At 39.9% G+C, this 15,019-nt stretch overlaps 1 protein-coding gene across 1 annotated transcript in view; it reads right to left on the bottom strand.

Moving 5' to 3' along the window:
- pth2ra (parathyroid hormone 2 receptor a) overlaps positions 1–15,019 on the bottom strand; it is a 74,207-nt gene that overhangs the window by 47,480 nt on the left and 11,708 nt on the right. Inside the window, exons 3-5 of the mRNA XM_084907852.1 lie at positions 13,109–13,219; positions 12,298–12,422; positions 8,822–8,919 (exon numbers count right to left, since the gene is read on the bottom strand). Of these exons, the coding sequence (XP_084763978.1) occupies positions 8,822–8,919; positions 12,298–12,422; positions 13,109–13,219 (334 nt within the window). The remainder of the gene's footprint in view (positions 1–8,821; positions 8,920–12,297; positions 12,423–13,108; positions 13,220–15,019) is intronic.

Here is a 15,019-nt window from a genome sequence, read left to right as displayed (position 1 = left end):
GCTGCAGTAAACACAGAGAGCATTAAGAACTGTAAAGCCTTGCAAACAAATATTCACTATTTAAGTATTAGTGTTTCTGTCACTGCTCCTGTTGTTCCTGCATATAATTACCATGAGCAGTACAGGAACATGAGGCAGAGAGAGGGGGGGGTCAATTTAAGAACAAATCCTTGCAAACTCCTGTTAAACGAGTGGCCAAGTCATTGTCTTCAGGGTTGAAGATGATGCAACTGTTTGGTGTATTTTACTCAACAGTTGGGGTTTGTTCAAACGTGTGACTGAAGCTCAGCTTATGTGTTTTATTCTTCCTTAATTGGATTTTAAGAAGTGGTAAACTGTCGTAAAGAACACCGAGGCAGCTGCGCTTCGACGGACCTTTCAAACATGGCAGTGTTTATATTTCATGCCTTCACAGTATGATGAATTCATAATGTCTCCACCTAATTTTGAACTGCAAATGTATAAAGTAAGTTTAAATAACCAGATGTTTTTTCCATAATTTATGTTCAAGAGAGCAGGGAGGGGGGTGTTGTTGTTGTTGTTTTTGCTGTTGTTGTTGTTGTGTTTGTGTTTTGTTTTGTTTTTTTTTGGGGGGGGGGGTATTAAGACACTTTTTGATGAACATTATCCTGTCCTGTTTTACCCAAATATGAAAACACAACAGCCATGCAAACATTATTTATTTATTTATTTATTTTAATGAAAGTGTAAATGACAATTTATTATATAACCATGTTTAACCCTTACATCAGTTAAACACTGTCCTCACTCCTATACACTACCATCTATAAATGGCAATATTGTTTTATCATCGTCACTCAGACCACAAAACGTTCAAAATAATGACTGCAGACTCGTCTCAAAGCGGTGCTGGGAAACCTTCCAAGTGTGTTTTTTACTGCTTTCAAACATCAAAACTGACCAGAACAGTATGTAAAGGCCATGACGTGAAGTTTCTGATACTTCAAAACAATTAATCCCTGTGTGTTTTTGTTTTTTCCTACTATGGAAAACACTGCACTGCTCAGCACTGCTGACTGTGGCTTGCATAGGGTTAAAGTACTGCAGCTTTTTAAAGGGCGCTTTACATTTTCTAACACACATTGTTTACATTATCTCTAGAGACAAAAACAGAGGCAGACAGCAGCGGGAGCTTTGAGGGCTGATAAAGAATCAGAATCAGAGATTTGTTGGCACTTTAAGAAGTCAGAAACACTGGATTTAAGGCCTGTATTTGTCAAACGGAGCCTTGATGGCTCTTTGAAATTTCAGCTGCAAATGATCCAGAAAATGTGCTCTGTTTGAAGTTTCCCTTTTTAAACATGCATCTCTGATCACCTCGGGCACTTTAGCATCTGAAGAGTAAGAGGATGTTGACTCAACTTTCAGCTTCCATCTCTTGCAATCAAATCCAGCAACCCAGTCAAAACTTGGTGGTGTTAAAATCAGGAGGAAGTTTACCTACACACAGGATACCCATCAGTGGTGGCACAGAGCTCATTGTTCTGGATTATTTTTATGCAGAAGGCAGGAGAGATGCTTCTAAATGGGAACGTGTAACACTGGTGTTGCATAAATGACCAGTTCTTACACTCAGGTTTTAAATCTTAAGAAATGCCGTCTTCAGTTAAGTGGGTTTTTGTGTGATATACAATTTCAGGTGGGCAGGGATTTCCAAAAGGTTTTTGAAGTGTTGATGGGATTATTACACCTACCGTAACACGCCATAATAAATCTGGAGAGCCCTGCCAGTGGAACTGCAAAATTAAAGGCAGTTTGAAATGATCGCCTCCTGTTTACTTGCATCTCTCTCAGGTCCATGTGAAACGAGGCTTTCATCTACATCAAAGCTTTTATTTTCATAATTTAAAATATTTCTTTACACTTGTTTGAATCCTCTTATGTAAGGAAGCAAGCGGTTACAGTAAGTCACATAATTTGCAGAGAGCAGAGTCTTTTTCAGATGAATGTGGTTGGCCGCTCCGTCTCCAGTTACCGGATCATTAGAGGTACCTTCCTGTTGCTTGGATGTAACCTGCCTTCAAAAATACTAAAAATAACTGAGCCCATGATTCTGCAGTTTCCTTTTCAAGGTTACTTAAAATAACATCATTCAGAATTGGCAAACCTTCTGGAGGAAACCTGGTCTTGTTAGGAGAGACGGCATCCATCCCACTTTGGATGGAGCAGCTCTCATTTCTAGAAATATGGACAAATTTATTAAACCCCCCAAAATATGACTATCCAGAGTTGGGACCAGGAAGCAGAGTTGCAGTCTTACACGCCTCTCTGCAGCTTCTCTCCTCCTGCTACCCCCCCAAAAACCCATCTCCATAGAAACTGTGTCAGCTTCCAAAAAGACTAAAAACAAACTAAAAACCAGCAACAAACAACTTAAACATAAACAATCAAAAAGAAAGAACAATACAGTATCCACATCTGAACCAAAGAGTAAAACAGTGAAATGTGGATTATTAAATATTAGGTCTCTCTCCTCCAAGTCTCTGTTAGTACATGACTTAATAATTGATCAACAAATTGATTTACTCTGCCTTACAGAAACCTGGTTGCAGCAGGATGATTATGTTAGTTTAAATGAATCAACACCCCCGAGTCATTCTAACTACCAGAAACCTCGAAGCACAGGCCGAGTGGGCGGTGTGGCAGCAATTTTTCACACCAGCCTATTAATTAATGAAAGACCAAGACAGACTTTTAATTCATTTGAAAGCCTGATGCTTAACATTGTCCACCCCAGCTGTGAAACTCAGAAACCAGTCTTACTTGTTATCATCTATCGTCCACCTGGGCCTTACACAGAGTTTCTGTCTGATTTCTCAGACTTTATATCTAATTTAGTTCTGAGCTCAAATAAAATAATTATTGTGGGTGATTTTAACATCCATGTAGATGCTAAAAATGACAGCCTCAACATGGCATTTAGTCTGTTATTAGACTCAATTGGCTTCTCTCAAAATGTAAAAGAACCCACCCACCACTTTAATCACACTCTAGATCTTGTTTTAACATATGGCATAGAAACTGAACATTTAACAGTGTTTCCTGAAAACCCTCTCCTGTCTGATCATTTCCTGATAACATTTACATTTACAATAATTGATTACACAGCGGTGGAGAGTAGATTTTATCAAAGTAGATGTCTTTCTGAAAGCGCTGTAACTAAGTTTAAGAATATAATCCACCCACTGTTATCATCTTCAATGCCCTGTACCAACACAGAGCAGAGCAGCTATCTGAACGCTACCCCAACAGAGGTCGATTATCTTGTTAATAATTTCACCTCCTCACTACGTACGACTCTGGATACTGTAGCTCCAGTGAAAACTAAGGTCTCTAATCAGAAGTACCTGACTCCGTGGTATAATTCTCAAACACGTACCCTAAAGCAGATGACTCGTAATCTGGAGAGGAAATGGCGTGTCACAAATTTAGAGGATCATCATTTAGCCTGGAGAAATAGTTTGCTGCTTTATAAGAAAGCCCTCCGCAAAGCCAGAACATCTTACTATTCATCACTGATTGAAGAAAATAAGAACAACCCCAGGTTTCTCTTCAGCACTGTAGCCAGGCTGACAAAGAGTCAGAGCTCTGTTGAGCCAACCATCCCTTTAACGTTAACTAGTAATGACTTCATGAACTTCTTCACAAATAACATTTTTATCATTAGAGAAAAAATTACCAGTAATCATCCCACAGATGTAATATTATCTACAGCTACTCTTAGTACCATTGATGTTAAGTTAGACTCTTTTTCTCCAATTGATCTTTCTGAGTTAACTTCAATAATTACTTCCTCCAAACCATCAACGTGTCTTTTAGACCCCATTCCTACAAAACTGCTCAAAGAAGTCCTGCCATTGATTAATTCTTTGATCTTAAATATGATCAACCTATCTCTAATGGTCGGCTATGTACCACAGGCCTTCAAGCTGGCTGTAGTGAAACCTTTACTCAAAAAGCCATCTCTAGACCCAGCAGTCTTAGCGAATTATAGGCCAATCTCCAACCTTCCTTTCATATCAAAAATCCTTGAAAGAGTAGTTGTCAAACAGCTAACAGATCATCTGCAGAGGAATGGTTTATTTGAAGAGTTTCAGTCAGGTTTCAGAGCTCATCACAGCACAGAAACAGCTTTAGTGAAGGTTACAAATGATCTTCTTATGGCCTCTGACAGTGGACTCATCTCTGTGCTTGTCCTGCTAGACCTCAGTGCAGCGTTCGATACTGTCGACCATAATATCCTATTAGAGCGATTAGAACATGCTGTAGGTATTACAGGTACTGCACTGCAGTGGTTTGTATCATATCTATCTAATAGACTCCAATTTGTGCATGTAAATGGAGAGTCCTCTTCACACACTGAGGTTAATTATGGAGTTCCACAGGGTTCAGTGCTAGGACCAATTCTGTTTACATTATACATGCTTCCCTTAGGCAGCATCATTAGAAGACATAGCAAATATTTTCACTGCTATGCAGATGACACCCAGCTCTATCTGTCCATGAAGCCAGATAACACACACCAATTAGTTAAACTGCAGGAATGTCTTAAAGACATAAAGACCTGGATGGCCGCTAACTTTCTGCTTCTTAATTCAGATAAAACTGAGGTTATTGTACTCGGCCCTGAAAATCTTAGAAATATGGTATCTAACTAGATTCATACTCTGGATGGCATTACCTTGGCCTCCAGTAACGCTGTGAGGAACCTTGGAGTCATTTTTGACCAGGACATGTCCTTCAACGCACATATTAAACAAATATGTAAGACTGCTTTCTTCCATTTGCGCAACATCTCTAAAATTAGAAATATCCTGTCTCAGAGTGACGCTGAAAAACTAGTTCATGCATTTATTACTTCCAGGCTGGACGACTGTAATTCATTATTATCAGGATGTCCAAAAAACTCACTGAAAAGCCTTCAGCTAATCCAAAATGCTGCAGCAAGAGTCCTGACAGGGACTAGAAGGAGAGAGCATATTTCTCCTGTTTTGGCTTCCCTTCATTGGCTTCCTGTTAAGTCCAGAATTGAATTCAAAATCCTGCTCCTCACATACAAGGTCTTAAATAATCAGGCCCCATCTTATCTTAATGACCTTGTAGTACCATATCACCCTATTAGAGCACTTCGCTCTCGCTCTGCAGGCCTACTTGTTGTTCCTAGAGTATTTAAAAGTAGAATGGGAGGCAGAGCCTTCAGTTTTCAGGCCCCTCTTCTGTGGAACCAGCTTCCAGTTTGGATTCGGGAGACAGACACTATCTCTACTTTTAAGATTAGGCTTCAAACTTTCCTTTTTGCTAAAGCATATAGTTAGGGCTGGACCAGGTGACCCTGAATCCTCCCTTAGTTATGCTGCAATAGACGTAGGCTGCCAGGGGATTCCCATGATGCATTGAGTTTTTCCTTTCCAGTCACCTTTCTCACTCACTATGTATTAATAGACCTCTCTGCATTGAATCATATCTGTTATTAACCTCTGTCTCTCTTCCACAGCATGTCTTTTATCCTGTCTTCCTTCTCTCACCCCAACCGGTCGCAGCAGATGGCCGCCCCTCCCTGAGCCTGGTTCTGTCGGAGGTTTCTTCCTGTTAAAAGGGAGTTTTTCCTTCCCACTGTCGCCAAAGTGCTTGCTCATAGGGGGTCATATGATTGTTGGGTTTTTCTCTGTATCTATGAAGCGCCTTGAGGCGACTTTTGTTGTGATTTGGCGCTATATAAATAAAATTGAATTGAATCGAATTGAATTATATATACACTGATATAATATTTTCTATTCTTCTACTTTATTCTAGTTGCTCCGTTTCTTTGCCGCTTAACCACTCCCTCAGTTTTCATCCGATTTTCACCATTCAAATTTTAAGCTCTTCTGCTCATTCTGCTAATGCCAGCTATATCTTTTGGTGCTGATAACTTTTATACTTTTTGAAATGTTAAGCTTTCTATGTCATTTTTTGGCCCATTTTAATGAATGGGACCACATTATCAGTGTGATCACCAGGTTAGCTTGCCGGGCTGAGCCGTGTTTTAGCTCAGTGAGATGAGCAGCCGTTTTTCAGAGCAGGAGGGTTCGAATCCCGCTTGTGGCAACATTTTTTCAGTAAACACTTTTTTAACACTTTTCAGAACAAATTTCAGCTTTTTCACCTCTTTTCAGCACAAATTCCAGGTTGTTCAGCGGTTTTCAGCAACAACTTCAGTTTCTTCACCTATTTTCAGCAGAAACTTCACGTTCCGCTCTTTTCAGCACAAATTTCAGCCTCTTCTGCTCTTTCAGCAGAATTTCAGCCTTTTCACCTGTTTTGAGTATACAGTTCTGCTTCTTCACCTCTTTTCAGCATGATTCAGCTTCTTCGGGACCCTGCACATTTTTTCTCTCACCATATCTGTCTTTGGGACAAGAACTAGTTTGGCTCAGTGAGATGAGCAGCTGCCGTGAGACCTGGTGGTGCAGGTTCAAATCCTACCTGTGGCTGTTGTCACACGTCTTCTCTGCTTGCACTCAGTGTGCTTTATTGATATTGTTCAGTGTACCCTTTCAAATACAACGGTTTTCAGCAAAGACTTCAGTTTCTACAAAGTGTTTTCAGCAGATTCCACTACACGGCATTCACACTGCATTTTCGCAGGAAATGCAACTTTTTCTAGATTAATTTATTAATTTAAAACCACAAAACCACTATTTACAATTTCTTTTGGATGACATCTTTCTTATGTATTTGTGTTTTATCTACAAGGCCGTTTATTTTTCTTCATTTGGATCACAAATGTAAAAACCTGTAGCAGTCATGGATAAATGCCGGGGTTCTGGTCAGTCTGACACATATTTTGTTAAAGCTAGTCATCGGTCCGATCCCTTTTTCACGAAGAAGGCACAAGGTTTTTAAAAGTGTTCACAGTGTATTTACAACTTCAACAGTACACCGTATCAACAGAGAGATTGCCCCTTTCACACTCAGTCCCACCAAAATCTAATTCTCAATCTTTCCAGCCAGGCTGTTTGCAACAGTTGGCATGGTATTGACTGCTTACCAGGATCCAAGCTCTGTGCAGATGGCGATGCAGGAAATGACAAACTGGAGGGGAAGTGTGCACGACTTTGTTTTGAAGCCTTGGATCTGGTAATTAGGGATGTGTTTGCATGACACTACACAGGATGTGACTTGTATGCTAACCTGATAGCCAGATAAGAATGGCTCCCTGTGTCCTTGTTTAGAATTAAAATTGTTTAGTATGTTCTCATATTTCTGGTATTTTCTGATTGATTTCTTCATGTTCTTAGTTGGTTTATGATTGTCCAGTTTTTTATTCCTGGTTTATAATAAGTGTCAGTTCCTATTTTGAGTTTTTCTTGCACCGTTCCTGTTGAGGAAATCGAGGTGCACACAACCAGGAGTTTCATTTACCTTTGCAAAGAGGTCAAACAACATGCCAGTAGCCTGCATTTTGACCAAGAGGGACTGCAAGCCTAGAATATTTATATAGACAAGCTATCTTTCTGCCATGGTCCAAGCGCTGTGTAATAAAAGATAACTCGTATATCAACACGTGGTATTTCTGAAAGATTACATGGAGACAGAATATGACAGCGTGTCAGAGCCTTTCATTCGGCACGGTCAGCTTGACACGGAGAGGCAGCGGTCTTAGAATCTTCCATTATGTTCCTTCAGTCTTGCGTTCTTGGTCGTTCGTCCGTCTCATTTCCCTGCGCTTATACATTTGCCCTCTCTGTTCGCCCTTGCCTCTTAATGTTTCAGTATCTGTGTTTAGTAGTTTTCTATTTCCTCTTTTATTTTGCAGCCTGAGTTCCCTTCATGGCATTGATTAGTTTTACTTCCACTTTGTGTTTATCATGATTGAGCTCGCCTGTGTAATCCCCCTCACCTGTTCCTTGTGTGTATTTATAGTATTTGTCTTCTTGCAGCCTCCCTGCATGTTTCCCTCTCTGCTCTTCTTGGCTTTAGTTACTTTGCATTTTGGACTCTGTTCTCTTTTGGATTTGTTATTTTTGGCCTTTGATCAGACACGGCTCACATTTTTGTTCTGTCCATTCTGCCTCTGAAAGCTGCGTTCTGGGTACTCATATCTACGCTCCAATACGACAGGACAAAGTAAAAAAGTTTACATCAACTGTCGAAACTTTCAAAAATGTGGCTGTGGTTCTAAAATAATTGCTAAGGGAAAATCTTGGCTCCTGAAGGTCAGTTTTCCTACATCTACTGCTGCACTGCCGCTGAATGTCAACACTGGACATAAAATGATCTCTACTTGTCTCATGTGGACATACAGATGAGTCATTATTTATTCTGCTAATCTCTAACATGTCCAGTAGAGTGCATGTGTTTTAGTTTAGATCTGTAATGAGCACATCTTACATTTCCATATGCAGATGTGTGAGACGGCAGCGTCCCCGAACACCACACTCTAAATTAGACTAATTAGCATTCTGCCATTTGAAGTATACTCAACTCTGCATCCTCTAGATGTGGTTTGAAACGGTACATGATTCAACAGGACACAAATATTCCAGCTGACGAGAGAGCTGACAGAGGCATCACAAGAATATAAATATCCCGGCTGCTGGGGAATTTTCATAACCTGTAAAGTTCAAGTCAGTAAGGCATTAAATGTTGCTGTTATTTTTAAGTTCCTGCCACTGCTGATTTTCAGAATCCAAAGCAGGATGTGCAGCAGGAGTCCGGCTCCCTCTGTCATTCCACTGATGTGTTTTCTATCTGCAGAAGCTCAGATTTGACAAACTGCAGTTTATAATTTAAGCAAAAACAAAAACTGCTCTCTTACCGGAAGTATCCAATGATCATGATGGCCACTAGCAGAGAGCTGAAGGACACGGCATAGCCAATGGTATACATGACGTACAACCGCTCAAAGAAGTCTTGCTGTGACAAGAAAGAGAGACATTTCCTATTTGGTCAACTTCTGAACAAGACTGGTACAATTTACACAATCATGACTCACAATGGTATGGTGGAAAAAACGGGGCTTCAATGAGAACATGAAAGCCCATCACGAATGGAGTTTAATTAAAACAGAAAAATGAGTCAGCATTACATCCCTAATCTTTGATAGAGTAGAAATTACTTCAGGAGTTTTAGCAGCAAATCCATTCCCCGGAAATCTAAGATAATGTAATCTCTACGAGGAGTGGTTAGGTTCAAAGCAGCCAGAAGATCCAGCTGATACCAAAAACAATAGATGGCTATAAGTCTCTCTTCCTGGTAATGTTTTATTTTCAGAGCAGATGACATCCCCAGGGTAGTGTGGTTGCTTTGATGAATAGGTTGAATATGAAAAGCTGTGTGGAGTGAAATTAAAATGCTTATTTTATAAGAGAATTATTAATTTTCTTGACAAGATTTTAATTCTTTGTAAAGAAAAATGATGATGGAGGGAAATTAAGGCTGAGCTGATCCATCATTTTTAAAGTCTTTTTGTTAAACATGCCTCAAACTAAATTTGAGATATTAAGCACATGTTAGGCTTATCGTTAAAAAGCTGTACCAGTCGCTCAAAGTCAATTGTGATTTCACAAAAGTTGGATGAAGGACTCGGAGGCTTGTAGATTTGATTCTTCTATCTAACCCAAGTTTGTGGAGAGCGTTTAGCAGGTTGGAGAGACAAACTTTTTTATTTGTAAAGTTACTATTTTTTTTATTGTTTTCATGGAAACAGCCCAACTTTATATAATTCAACGCTTAATGGAAGCTTGTTATCTTTTATCACTCGGCTGCAAGTTGTCACTCCTTCAAACTCGAGTGTCTCAGTAAAGCAAAGTCTCTGCAGCAGCACGTCGACTACTTTTTGTTTCCTACTACAGTACACCCGCTCCTGACATGAGGCATCCAAAGCTGGCAATTAGCCGGTGAACACAGCAGCAGTTAGCAGCTAAAAAGTCAAACATTTCCCCCTGGAGCTGTTAGAGACGCACACAAAGACCTAAGAAAACACATGGTACCAAGTCCAAATACTAATGATGCTCCATTTCTCTGTCTGCTGTGTGAATACACTTACAAAAGCTGCTTTAAAAGGTGACGTGAAGGCATATTAATGTCACTAATGTAGTGTCAGGTTGGATAATCCATTTATTATTCATCTCTGTCTCTCTTCCACAGCATGTCTTTATCCTGTCTTCCTTCTCTCTCCCCAACCGGTCGCAGCAGATGGCCCCGCCCCTCCCTGAGCCTGGTTCTGCCGGAGGTTTCTTCCTGTTAAAAGGGAGTTTTTCCTTCCCACTGTCGCCAAAGTGCTTGCTCATAGGAGGTCATATGACTGTTGGGTTTGTCTCTGTATGTATTATTGTAGGGTCTGCCTTACAATATAAAGAGCCTTGAGGCGACTGTCGCTGTGATTTCGCGCTGTATAAATAAAACTGAATTGAATAACATCTTATATGTGTAGCAGGCAAAACAAGGAAAGGGGAAAAGTAACTGAAAGTAACTTTTAGATGAAATATGAGAATTTAAATGGCTGTAAACAGACGGATGGAGAGATGAAAATTTCTCCAATTATTGAGATTTTGTATCCTTTTCTTCCTTCAAATGGCTAAAATATCAATTCTGCTATATGATTAGTCACCAGCTTCTGAGAACACTTTGTTTGGTTTCTTTATCAAATGTCTGCTTTGTATTTTATTGGGGGGACATATCTGGGCGGACGGTACCGTAGAGGATGTAAGAAATGCTTTTTGGAGCTGATTACTGAGTAGAAAATAAGACTGTCATAATCCTGCTGTACAAAAGTTAGCAGTATTTAAGATTTCCTTTAATCATTTTCTTCTACAACCTGAGAAGGAACAAATAATGAACAGCTAACAACTCATAAATATGCAGCCTGTGATGAGAGTCTGAAAGCTGTGTTAAAGGATAACAAGTAAAAAGGAAAAAAGGGTGAGAACGTGAGCTTCAGAGGAGGAGCTGTTTGGTTGTTAGACACTCGAGGTAAGAATATGAAGCTCTGCACCACAAAACAGATGTTTGGGTAAGATGGAGCAGACGGGGCAGCAGATGTTTCAGAGAACATCCAGGCTTATTCACAGAGGTCTGCTCTATGTATGTTTATTGACCCGTGTGCAACACTGCACGAGGCTTGATTCACCCCTCGTTTATTTACATTCAGATAGGAAAATGGAAGATATGGCAGCAATTTATTGAAACATGGAAACAGTATGTGAGGTGAAAGCACAGTTTGTACATTTTGAAAGAGCTTAAAAGTCAAAGAAATTGTATGGCTGCTTTTTTCTTCAGCACAGCCTGAATGCTGAAATCAGATGCTTTCCAGATAGGATTACACTGTAGATCTAAATCTAATGGTACTTTTCTACGTTCATAATTTCAGTTTTAACAAGCTCTCCAGCAACACTGGCTGAAATCCAGCTCCAACCCATCACAGAGTGTTACAGGCAAGTGTAGATACTCAGTGTACCTCCCCAGACAAACCGATGAAGATCTGAACCAAATATTTTCAAATTTAGATTCATCACTCCACCCTGCCACTGACTTCCAGCCCAGTTGTCTCTTGTCTAAAGCATACATCAGCCGTTTCTCCCGATTCCCTTCTTTAAAAATGACTTCTTGACAGCCACCCTTCCATTTCTGATGAGGCTTCGGTGAACAGCGGGTGGATCAGCTGAAGGTTCAGGTGCATCTCTCAGCTCCTGCGTCGGGTCTGTGTGGCTCTCAGACACTGTTCATCTGCAGTGGATCGTTTTTAGGCCTGTCACTTCTTCTTTTGTTCTCCACTTGTCTAGTGTCCTAAAATTTTTAAGAGGCAACAATGCCAAGTTTTCAGCTTATAGCAGCGTGTTGTAAAAATACTATTTCATGCCTGTCAAACTGTGTTATCTTTGGCATTTTTCATGGTTTCAGCTGAAGAAACAGGAAGAAATGTGTCTTTGCAACAGGCTGCTTGTAATAAAGTGCCAAAAGATACAATTTAAATTTGGTTCTTTGTTGTCTCTTGTCTGTTTTAGACACATCTAGTTGCTTCATCTCTTGATTTAGGACCTTTTTTTGTTTTGTTTGAATGATTCAAAGCCAGTGTTGAGTTCCTTAATAATAGGGAAAAGGGTGGTGCAGTGGTGTGATCGTGCAGTATGCACCCGGGAAAGGTCGTCAGGCTTAAGTTAAGAGAAAGTCTGGCTGCTTGGAAGCAAAATGCACAGAAATGAGGGGTAGCTGGAGACTTTTACTGTATACTCACAATGGAAAACATATTTCACACATACAGCTGCAACTTTAATATTTTATAGCGATACTTACTCTCCCATCTTCGTCACTGAAGGGCTGGAGAAAGCGTAAACACTCTGAGTAATTGGTCCATGTTTTGTTCCAGTGCTCCACAAAGACCCAGGAACCGTTGATGTCACACTTCCTGTAAGCATGTCCTACAAAATGCCCATTTTAAAAATAAAAAATAATTCCACTCAAACAAAAACACCTTTAAAAAGGTTTAAGTAACTAATGCATAAATGGCCCAAACACATCTATTCTTACACAGGTGATCTGAAATTATTAATCACAATGAATAATAAAAACTACACCTTAGTTCTGTGTCGTATATAAAAGGGAAAAAAATCATTTTTAATGCCTTTAAAAACCTTTTTACCTTCAATTCATTGTGACTTTCACATCAGGGAAAGAACGGATGTAAATCAAACTATTAATGACTGCATTTAAAACATTAATGTTGACGCTCGATGTGATGGACAGAGTTCGTTCCACTTTAATTCTTTAATTTTTTTTCTTTGTGGCCTGAATATGAAGCTGAAATTATTCAAGAATCCTGCTGTAAGGACCACACAGTTTCACTAATTATCCACCAAATATGATGTTCCACTTTTCTGTGGTTCGGTTTTTGTGAAGAACACATCAGAGCAAAATTTCTCAAAAAGCAAACTTTCATCTTGTTCAAGACCTTCAAAATCCTCAAAGCTCTTTTTCGGATTGTACGCGCTACCTGAGAATATAATGAGTCGTGCTGAAAATGCTTGTATAAGATGTTCGCTGAACAGTTTGAGTTTTTCTTTGCATGTTAAGCTCTAATTCAGTGCTGGAAAAGAAAAGTGTTAACCTTGGTGATTGAAGTCATAGATGTACGATGGGCAGGGGACCTTGGTGATGAGCCCGGGGGAGCCGTGGGGCCAACAAATCAGACCGTCCCAGTCTGGAGGGCACACCTCATCTGCAGTGAGAAGATGAAGAAGTCAACACGTCACCGATATGATACCCTCCGTTTTTCCTATGTGTGCTTGTTTGTTTTACATGCCAAGAATATGGACTTTGAATGTGGCATTATTGTTGGTTCAAGAGAGGCTGGTTGGAGTATTTCAGAAACTGTGTAAATCCTTGAGATGCTTTTCTCAGAAAATGCCAGCAGATCAACAAAGGTCTGTCATCCAGTGAGCGGCAGTTCCTTTGCACAAATGTCTCGCAGATGTCAGGAGAATGGCCAGACTGATTCAAGCTGACAGGAAGGCAACAGGAACTCAAATAGCCCCTATTCACACCTGAGGTATGCAGAAAAGCCTCTCTGAATATAATACACCGAACCTTGAAGCAGAAAACCACACCGGGGCCGCTCCTGACAGCTAAGAACAGGAAACGGGTTGTAATTTGGCGTCGCCACAACAAGACAATAAAAGATTGGAAAACTGTCTCGATTTCTGCTGCGATATTCAGATTCAGAATTTAATTTAAAAACAAACAAGTGTGGCTCCATCCCAGGTCACCGGCTCAGGCTGGTGGTGAAACGATGTGGCGAATGTTTATTTGGACCCACTGTTTGAATCCCACAGCCTACCTGAGCGTTGTTGCTGAGCAGGTCCGTCCATTTACATCCACAGCGTTTCCATCACCTGATGGCTGGGTAACGCTCCGTGTCACAAAGATGAAATCATCTCAAACTGGTTTATGAAACATGAAAATTTGCTCTCCCCAGTAGATCTCAGAGCTTTTATTATTGATCTCCTCTTCCCACCGGTCCTTTTTAGTTTTCAGAGCAGAGATTACTGCTGTGCCTTTAATCTTCTAAGACCCGAATTCTTTCATGGTGTGCACTTTTAATTTCTCTTTGTTATTTGGGCTGATTGGGACCTGATGAATGTTTTTACCTGATTTTTGTTTGAGAAAAATGAGATCCACATATGAGGACATTCGTTTTAAATTTCAATAGAACAGTGGCACTATAATGTCCTCATATGTGGATATCAGGCCATTGTAGAGCAAAATTGAGTATTTTGGTCTAGACAACCTAAAATGTGATGTCCACATATGTGGATGCCAGGTCCTAGGAGGTTAAAACAGCAGTTTTAAAGGCCCGACACCACAAAGAATCGGGCCTTTGCGGTGGTGACAACTTGGACACTCCAGAATGAGTTTCCTCATTGCCCTAAGCTTTTTATTATGAATTCAGAGAAGGCTTTAAAAGCAGATAAAGACCTTCCTATCCAAACAGAAATTCGGGTAATTATGTGTCTAACCTTGTTTTGTGGTGTTCGTGCATCTGTTTTATCATTTTATTTGTTTTGTTTTCTCTTTGTCTGTGAAAGGTGCTTAATTAATAAGTCAAAAGAGTTCACTGTAGTAAATCAATCCAACAGAGCCACATTGGAATGTGCAGCCAAGAAATCATCTTAATATAGACGAGAATCTCTGATGAAAAACCATTAAATGAACACTTGATCATCTAAACTTTTAACGTTGGTGTGATGTTTTTTAATCCACACCTCAAAGGGTTGATGATTTCAGCTTCCACTGACTGCTGTTGTGTCATTTTGTTCTAATCAAATTACAGACACGAGTCGAGGTTTTCAGTCGTCATCACCTGATGTGTGATTTAAGTGTTCCTGTAATATTTTTGAGCTGTATAATAGGGCTGTTCGATATAACGATGACGATATAAAAACATCTATCGTTTCATTTTACGCAATCGTTTGTTTTGTGGTGTCGCAAAATAAACTGTATTAATTTCTTAAAGTTCTCT

This window comes from Perissodus microlepis, chromosome 16 (genome assembly GCF_051167445.1).
Source record: "Perissodus microlepis isolate ML-2025 ecotype Zambia chromosome 16, ASM5116744v1, whole genome shotgun sequence".
In the NCBI taxonomy this organism is placed as follows: Eukaryota; Metazoa; Chordata; class Actinopteri; order Cichliformes; family Cichlidae; genus Perissodus; species Perissodus microlepis.
The sequence above is the reverse complement of the archived record's forward strand: the minus strand, read 5'-3'. Positions and strand labels throughout refer to the sequence as shown.